At 48.7% G+C, this 9,252-nt stretch overlaps 1 protein-coding gene across 2 annotated transcripts in view; it reads right to left on the bottom strand.

Annotated features, from left to right (window-relative positions):
• Window positions 1-1,502: 1,502 nt before the first annotated feature.
• Window positions 1,503-9,252, bottom strand: part of ncbp3 (nuclear cap binding subunit 3) — a 13,605-nt gene continuing 5,855 nt past the window's right edge. For both annotated transcript variants that reach the window (XM_085471169.1, XM_085471170.1), the window contains exons 8-13: window positions 8,248-8,347; window positions 8,030-8,139; window positions 6,091-6,406; window positions 3,152-3,300; window positions 2,910-3,080; window positions 1,503-2,833 (exon numbers count right to left, since the gene is read on the bottom strand). In XM_085471169.1, coding sequence (XP_085327295.1) covers window positions 2,475-2,833; window positions 2,910-3,080; window positions 3,152-3,300; window positions 6,091-6,406; window positions 8,030-8,139; window positions 8,248-8,347 — 1,205 coding nt within the window. In that variant the 3' untranslated portion in view covers window positions 1,503-2,474. The remainder of the gene's footprint in view (window positions 2,834-2,909; window positions 3,081-3,151; window positions 3,301-6,090; window positions 6,407-8,029; window positions 8,140-8,247; window positions 8,348-9,252) is intronic.

The raw sequence follows: 9,252 nt of genomic DNA, 5'->3' as shown, positions 1-9,252 counted from the left end.
CATGGGAACTCCGTACAGACAAGTACATCAGGAGAAAACAGAGTTTACACAATTATAACAAACTTATAAGTCAACGTCACCAGTTTGAACTGGGAGCAGCTCTGTGTGTAATGCCTGCAGGAACAGACAGGTTATTTGTTATATGCAGACGCAGCACTGGTTCATCTCTGCAGTTAGGAATCATTCAAGCATGAAAAAGTCACCTAAGAGTTAAGAGGCGTAACCAACACCAAAGAGCTACCTCATCAGGCCAGAACGTGTGTTTCACCCAGACGTCCTGTAAGTTTCAATGAGGCGTTGAGAACACATGAAAAGGGAAAGGCTGAGCTGAGGGTTCCCAACTCTCTGAATGCTACTCATGGCCATTGTTCAGCGCTCATGACAGTTTGCATAGTAACGACTATGAAACTGAGCTCACCGTTCAGGCTCATCTGAATCTGCTGAAAAGATCACTGTGGTCTGTCGGCGCCGCAGCCAGAGCGCCGCTGAGCCGGCCTTACCTTAACTTCATCAAATTCAATCATATCAAACATCCTTGAAAGAGTCAAACAGCTAACAGATCATCTGCAGAGGTTTATTTGAAGAGTTTCAGTCAGGTTTCAGAGCTCATCACAGCACAGAAACAGCTTTAGTGAAGGTTACAAATGATCTTCTTATGGCCTCTGACAGTGGACTCATCTCTGTGCTTGTCCTGCTAGACCTCAGTGCAGCGTTCGATACTGTCGACCATAATATCCTATTAGAGCGATTAGAACAAGCTGTAGGTGTTACAGGTACTGCGCTGCTGGAGATTCCCATGATGCACTGAGTGTTTCTTGGTGTGGTAATACACCTTTCTGCATTTAATCGTTAGTAATTATTAATCTCTGGCTCTCTTCTGCAGCACGTCTTTGTCCCATCGTCCAACTTCTGCCAGAGGTTTTTCCATCCGGCTGTCGCTACAGTGACAGCTCAGGGGTCTTTACCTGACATTATAAAGCACTTTGACACAACTGTGAGCTGAAGTGTTTTCTGCTGGACATTTGTCATTTTAATTTGCAATGTTTTCGTTTTTTCCTGTGAACACGATCCTCTCTGAGGGTCACGTGTTCGATTCGTACACCTGACAGAAGCGTCGCATTTATCCAGGCAGCAGCTCCAACAGCGAGAAACACACACGTCTGCAGACTTTTTAAAATAACTCAACTGTTTAAATTAAGGATTAAAATTTGCATTATGGAGGGGTGTGGCCTCTTTAGCTGACAGGTGGATGGTGACGCACAATTCTGACCTGGAGCCTGATAATATGGCTGCTGAGGTTAATAGCACCAACACGTCTGAGGAAGATGGTTTTATATTTGGCTGTTCCTGAGCATCTGTGTGTCTGCGTCCAGCGCAGAGGCCACGCCTCAATGAGCTCACAACCCCTCCCTGGTTGTTGGAACACCCGCCTGAAAAGCACACCTGTGTTGTGCAGGTATCTGTGGTCAGGGTTACAGGAAGAAGACTCGACACGTGTGGAATAAAACATCAGCCGGTACTTTAATAATGATCTCATCTCAGGAGCAGCAGTGTGGTGTCACCTGCACGTGGACCCAAAGGTTTCATTTAAAAACAACACATCATGTGACGTCACAGGAACAGTCGATGGACTCGCACTCGCACACACATCCGGGTCATCAACAAGGTGTTTAGAAGAAAAAAATAATAATAAAGAGACAAAAAGTAGGAAAATGTCCCACAGCGGACGCCCCAGTCCTGCCAGCGCTAACACCACGCCTACACCACACGCTGGAGGCGGAGTCACTTCACTGTCTGAGCTGCAGTCATACGGGGAAAAGCTGAGGAATGGTGGCGAGCGAGAATGGTGACAAGAAGAGCAGCAGCAGGTGAGCGGAGAGTTTCCCATGATGCTTTGCCACATCCTGACAGAACACCACAGGCAGGAGGAGAGGAGGCCGCGGGAACCAAAGCTTCGCCCTCTGCTCATAATTAGCACCGAACTTCGCAGGACTTCCTCTGAAATGTCCTCAGATCCACAGCCGAGTGAACAAACTCCGGAACGCCGAGGCAGGAAATGACCTCACAACCCGACTGACCCCTCAGTACTGGGCGATACGACTTCAGGGGACGGATCGCTTCCTTTGGCTCTATTCTGCCTCACCTGCAGCAGGTGATTAGAGGCCACGCCCCCAAACAACTGTCACTGATCTGGATGATAAAGTGACAATTTGCAACTTCACCTCGCTTCAGACAGGAAGTGAGGAGGGCGCACACTGCAGGAAGTTGAAATTAAAGGTGGGCGGAGCTTCAGGGAGCAGTCGAGGTGGACTGCGGCTCCCTGGAGAAGTTTTATGAAATGTTTCTGTTGATATTTACGAGTCATTATTTCAGGTGTTTTCAAAGGGAGAAGCTCGCCGCCCGGCCCCGTTCCCCAACTCACCCGGGTCGTCCATCAGAGGAAATACTGCTCCGCCCCCTCCTCCTCGTGTGGTTCAGGCGTCGGACTCGTCGCTGCTGTCGCGGCTGATCTCGATCTGCAGCGAGGGCAGGTTGTCCAGCCGACTCTTCTTCATCTTGTGGGTGAGACGCTCCTGCTTCTGTTTGATCATGGCGCCCCACATCCTCTGCAGCGTCGAGTCGTCCTCCTCGTCCCCGCGCCTGTCGTCCTCCTCCTCCTTGTCCCCCTCTCCGTCACCACGCCTCCTCTCGCTTCTACTGCTGCCACCGCCATCCCGGCCCGATGAGGAAGAGGAGAACAGCCCCGCCGAGCGGCCGCTTGACCTGTCGTGACGTCTGGCGGCAGCGCTGCTGCCGTCGTCGTCGCTGGAGCCGAGTCTGCTCCACAGCCCGCCTGCAGACGAGAGAGAGCGTTACAAACGCCACACAGCAAAGAAAGAAGACGACAGAGGTTGGCGTCGCCTCCGTACCCGTCTTCCTGTCTGTGGATGAGTTTGAGCAGTGGCCTCTGCTGTCCTGACTGGCCACGCCCAGTCTGCGATGCACATCTCTGGCTAGGGGAGTGTCTCTCGGGGACAGCGGTGAGGGGGAGCGGCGTCTGTCTGGAGAGTAGCGTCTTTTCCCGAGCCGCTGCCGTACGTCTGCGGAGAGCGTCAGAGTCAGAGGCCCGCCTCACGGCAGCACAGCAAGCACCTGGATTTAAACCGCTCACCTGTCTTCCCGCCGCTGACCACCGGAGGGGGCTGGCTGTGCTGAGAGTGGCCCTGCCGCTTCTCCTCCAGCAGCTGCCGCACGTCCGTCACCTTAGAGGGCGACGAGGCTTTGGTCCTGCTCTGTGATCCCGACGTTCCGATCCTGTTCCTGAACGGTGCGACACAGGCAGAGTTAAACGCAAAGCAAACGTGTGTGAGCGCGGCGGCGAAACATTCCTGCAGGTTTAATGATCAGAGCAGAAGAAAATCTTTCGTGCATTCACTAGCTGTGTCCCACAACCTAGGCTGCATCCTCCTGAGGCCGCATTTGTAGGCCGATTACATCACAGCAACGCGGCGTAGACTCCTCCAAATATATCCCAAAATGCCTCCTCCATTTCCCCGAATTTGAAGGATGGGTCGGGTAGGTCCTTTACTGCAACTAAGTTTTAATATTACTCTTATTATTCTTTCTGGGTCACAAAATAAACTTTTAACATATGTCCAGGCGAGAATGTGGCTGTGCAAACCTCAAATATCTGCTCGGTTTATCAAGACACCACATATTTGCAAAAGTGCTTCGACGTTTTCGGAGACATCTGTTACCCACCAGCGAGCCGGGGCGAGAACGGCAAACTCCCGGCACATCGTTTTCAGATAAGATAAAGAGACAAAGAAGAAGTTTATTGTCATTGTAGTTATACAACAAAATTTGTTTGGTAGCTCACAGCAGCAATAAAACAAGAAGCAGCACAGTAATAAATAACCGTAGTAAAAGTATAAGATATAAAGTAAAAGGAAGGAACTTAGCACAGTAAATAAAGAAAACATAACAGTATTTACACCAGACACTTTACAGACCACCGCGGTCTTTCGCTACTCAGTTTAAATGTAATATATAAGTTACTTAGACAATGATAGTCGACTAGTCAGCGATTATTTTTGCGATTAGTCACTAATCAGATCATCATCCATTGGACGTAAAACTACAGCTTATTGCACCAGCAGCATCTGCTCTTATATAACTATCATTAGCTTACAGCTTTAAGTGTTTAAGGTCTGTGCTAACTAAAAATAAAGACAAGATGATAGTTTATAAAATTTTAATGACATTTGCAGATTGTTTCGGTGAAGTTTAATAAACTCCTTCTATCTAAAATATAACAGGACACCGGAGTAAATTCTGGAGCATCTCACACTTCTGATAATCAGCTGTCTGCTTGACGTTTATTCAGCTGTGTAAAAACTATAACTTTAATCTCAGCCAAACTGATTTACTCAGGAACAAATAAAATACTAAAAAAGCCAAACAATAACATTTTTAAGTTATCTAAGTGACTTATATATCATGTTTAACCTGAGCAGCGAAAGACGGCGGTGGGTTTGAAAACGATTAGCCGGGAGTCCGGTGTTCTCACGGCGCTAGTGAGCCTAGCCCCCGGCTAGCTATCGAGCTAGTGGGTAACAGACGTCTCCGAAAACGTCGGAGCGCTTTTGAAAATATGCGGTGTCCTGATAAACTGAGCAGATATTTGAGGTTTACACAGCTACATTCTCACCTGAAAATATGTTAAACGTTTATTTTGTGACCCAGAAAGAATAATAAGAGTAATATTAAAACTAACTAGCTGCCGCCATTGTTGGAAACTGAGCTGGGCCGCGCTATGAATTCTGGGACACAGCTGCTTCTTCTTCTTCTGGGTTTAACGGCAGCTGGCATCCTTGTACATGCAGTGCTGCCATCTTCTGTTTCAGTCCGTTATTACACTCTTAAATCCTGCTACTTATTCCTGCGTCTTTTGTGATCTTACAAAGCTTCAAACGACGCGTCGACTATTAAATCAGTCGTCGACGGTTTTGATAGTCGACGTAATCGTGACTAGTCGACTAATCGTGACTAGTCGACTAATCGTGACTAGTCGACTAATCGTGGCAGCCCTATTAGACAACCTAAAAACGTTATTGTTGGGCTTTTTGTTTTATTTGCTCGTGAGTAAATCGGTTTGGCTCAGATTAAAGTTATTAGATAAAATAAAACTTTATTAATCCCCCGGGTGGTTTTCACACAGCTGAATAAACGTCAAACAGAAAACTGATTAAACAGATGGTCGAGTTTACTCCAGTGTCCTGTTACATTTTAGACAGCAAGGAGCAGACGGACGAGTTTATTAAACTCCACCGAGACAGCGCTGACGCAGATCTGAAGGCGAGACCGTCCAGTTTCAGAGCTGTTTACTTCCGGCCTTCTCGGTCCTCCGGAGGATGCAGCTTAGGTTTTGGGACACAGTAACTGTCAGTACTCACAGCAACAGCCTGGAGACTAAAGATCCGCCCACACAGGAAGTAGTATGTGGTAGTGGTTGTTTTACAGTTGCTGGTTGGTGACCAGCCAATCGTTCTCACTCGCTTCAAAGTTAAATAAAGTTTAACTCGGGATCCGCCCACTTCCCACCATCATCACCCAAAACTGCAGAATGCCTGATTTTTCTATGATGTCACTTCCTGTGAGGCCGCCCACTCAGACGTAAAAACAAGGTTCTGGTATTTGAAGGAAGCAGGAACACTGCGGCACCCCTGATTTTCAAAATAAAAGCTGTGAGCAAACATGATGGCTCTTTCCATTTTAATTTAATGCTCAGCCTCACTGAGAGGCGTGCACACACACACAGACACACACACTCAGTCTGCAGCATGTCTTTTGTAACCAACCAATCACAGCAGATGGCCCCGCCCCTCCCTGAGCCTGGTTCTGCTGGACGTTTCTTCCTGTTAAAAGGGAGTTTTTCCTTCCCACTGTCGCCAAAGTGCTGCTCATAGGGGGTCATATGATTGTTGGGCTTTTCTCTGTACGTATTATTGTAGGAGCGCCTTGAGGCGACTGTTGTTGTAAAAATAAAACTGAATAGAAAATAACACACACACACACACACACACACACACACAGGTGAGCGACTCTGACCGGATGCTCTTCAGGTGCGTCTCCAGCTCGTCGGCATACATCGTCATCTTCTTGCTCTTCTTCGGCGACGGCGTGGAGATCATCTTCAGCTCCAGGTCGTAGTCCATCTCGTCCGACTCGGACCACGGAGACGGAGAGCGGTCCGTCTGGCTGTGGAGCCCCGCCCCCAGTGAGCGTGAGCCACCGCCCCTGTCCCCCCTCTCCCTGTACTCCACCACCCTGTCGTCAGAGTCCATGTCCTCGTCGCCATCTTCTTCCTCCTCCTCCTCCTCCTCTTCTTCCTTGATGGGCTCCTCGGGCAGGTTGACGAGATCCGCTGAAAGCACAGAAGTCATGAAAACGTTAGCATGAAGCAGAAGAAAACCACATTTAGGGCTCTAGAGACCAATCGTTTCAATGGTGCGACTAAGAAAAACAGCTGTTCCAGTAAAAAAGAAAAAAAAGTCTCAGCAACTCTCAAAGTCTCCGTGTGGTCAACAACTAACACATGCCCCTATCGTGTGTCCCAATCAGTGAACGTCAGGGGCGGGACCTCTGTGATTGGCTGTGGTTCTAAAGTGCAGGTGGACAGAGGGAGGCGAGGAGCTGAATAAAGCCATATCGAGTCATTAAATCCTGAATCGACTTTTAAATGTATTTTGTCAGAAACGCCGAAATCTCAGGTTAAAGCTCACAAAACTATTTCAACAAACGGTAAATAAGAGCAGATACACAAACTCCACACAAACACAGAGCTGTCGGCTTTCTCATCGTACACGGACACGCCGTCGGGCCCGCTCTGTGTTTACGTCTTTTTTGCGCCGATTCTGAGCTGCAGGTTTTGTTTCTCTCCGACCAAAACTCACTGAACCAGCAGCAAAAGAAGCAGCAAACTACGCTTCAGATTTGATCAACATCGTCATTAATTCACTCTGACTTTTGCTGTTTTGCTTCCAGCACGATCAAAAGCACACTTCCTGCACAGCTCTCTCTCTGATCTCAGTTTTCTGCATTATTCATTCACCCATCAGTCTGCTCCTCGGACAAGAAAGCCTCATTTCTGCTGTTCAACACTGAAGAAATGTAAACGTTTTAAAATGATGCAAAACTGCAGAACATTTTAAGTTTCTCTGCTATAAAATCCAGGCCAGAAAAATCTGCTTCATGTTTTTCTGTTTTATCCTCTGCTGTGATGCTCAAGTCTCACAGTATCAGTGCTGATAAATGATCAGAATTACAATATTTCTGACTGTGAGACAAAACTGAATCCAGTCGAGTAGTGATGGTACCCAGCCCGGGTGAGCAGCGTAGGCCCGACAGAGTGGATGAAGCTGTGGGTAACAAGAGAAGATGAAAAGAACGACTGATAACATTTTTGTTAAGTTAAGGCCTGATCTGTCTGAAGTTCACAGCCAGCTCTGACACGGAGCCATCAGCCTCCGAGCGCTGAAAAAGCAGCAGAAACACATTATATGCTGCGATAAATGCCCACGTGTCCCCTCCCCCCCCTTTCAGCAGCAAACAGGTCGTCAGAGGAGCCGATGTGATGATTAAGTTTAACATTGTCTACAATATCACCAAAGAGCGTCAACGCACTTTAAGCACAAGCTTGTTACTGAATCATTTGTGGACACAAACTTGCCCCCAAAAAGTGCACGTGTGAAACTGTGGTGCGGTTAAAACGTTTGTGCCGCCGTGGCAGAAAGTTAGTCTACAGCTCTGACATTTATCCACCGCCCAGAGGCTCCTCTCTCCCTTTGGGAGCCAAGGTGCTGTGAGGTCATCGTGGCGTGGATGACGAGGGTACAGACAGACGAGCCGCGTGTCACTGTTAACGGCCAACCACGAAAATTTACGGCCGACGGGAGAAAACGCCTTCGATACTCCGAGGGCTCGTCTGGGTTCGGGATCAAAGCCTAACTGACCCCGCCCTCTCTGTGCCAGGGCGACGTGATCTCACCCGAGTGTCGGTGTGTGTACGGCGGCGTGTGGCCCATGCTGTCTCCAATCAGAGGCTTCTTGCTCTTGATGACGTCTCGCTGAATCCGTCGGTTGTGGTACCGCCTCTTCCTGAACGGGAAGCAGACAAAACTTTATTAAACACTGACGACTGTGACGCAGAGCTGCATCTACACCGGATGGACCTCTGAGAAATGACCTTTGACCTCTGAGCCTTACCAGGAGTTGCTGAGGATGCCTTTCATGCCGCCATAATTCGGGTTTCCATACTTCATGTAGTATCGGCTGCGGCGAGCGGCGCCCGGCTCCTTCTTGTCGTCTGCACACAGAAAACACGTGTTAAGCTGAACAGACACTGTGCGCCGTTTGGCCCATTTTGAGTCGTGCGACCGTTTTGGTGATCGGCCGATTTTGGCCTTCATCGTGCGTCGTGTCGTATACGCGGGGTAACGAGACGCGATTAACACCTCACAGCTCCCGATCATCAATCGCTCGTGAGGCTGTCACCGCAGCCGCTCACACTGCTCACGCGCAAACACGTAAACGTCGGCGAATAAGACGGAGCAGCGGTGCAGCCTGTGATCGGGACACAAGTGACGGAGGCACAACTTGTAGAACTTTGGCTCATCCGAGCCTTTTCGATGTGGCCTCACAAAATGATCACGACCACAACGACCGTGAAAATAGTTGGATTTACATGCTGCTCAATCACAGCTGATCATGTTCTTCATCAGCAATTTAGCAAAGTTGGTGGTGTGTGTGTGTGTGTGTGTGTGTGTGTGTGTGTGAGAGAGTGAGTGTGTGAGAGAGTGAGTGTGTGTGTGTGTGTGTGTGTGTGTGTGAGAGTGAGAGTGTGTGTGTGTGTGTGTGAGAGTGAGAGTGTGTGTGTGTGTGTGTGAGAGTGTGTGAGAGTGAGTGAGTGTGAGTGTGTGTGTGTGAGTGTGAGTGTGTGAGAGTGTGTGAGAGTGAGTGAGTGAGAGTGTGTGTGTGTGTGTGTGAGAGTGTGTGAGAGTGAGTGAGTGAGAGTGTGAGTGAGTGAGTGAGTGAGTGAGAGTGTGAGTGAGTGAGTGTGAGAGTGAGTGTGAGAGTGTGTGTGTGTGTGAGAGTGAGTGAGTGAGAGTGTGTGAGAGTGAGTGAGTGAGAGTGTGTGTGTGTGTGTGTGAGAGTGTGTGAGAGTGAGTGAGTGAGAGTGTGAGTGAGTGAGTGAGAGTGTGAGTGAGTGAG

Source organism: Copadichromis virginalis, linkage group LG10 (assembly GCF_057382275.1).
Source record: "Copadichromis virginalis isolate Kocher_CV1m ecotype Utaka linkage group LG10, C_Virginalis_male_GT1.1, whole genome shotgun sequence".
In the NCBI taxonomy this organism is placed as follows: domain Eukaryota; kingdom Metazoa; phylum Chordata; class Actinopteri; order Cichliformes; family Cichlidae; genus Copadichromis; species Copadichromis virginalis.
The sequence above is the reverse complement of the archived record's forward strand: the minus strand, read 5'-3'. Positions and strand labels throughout refer to the sequence as shown.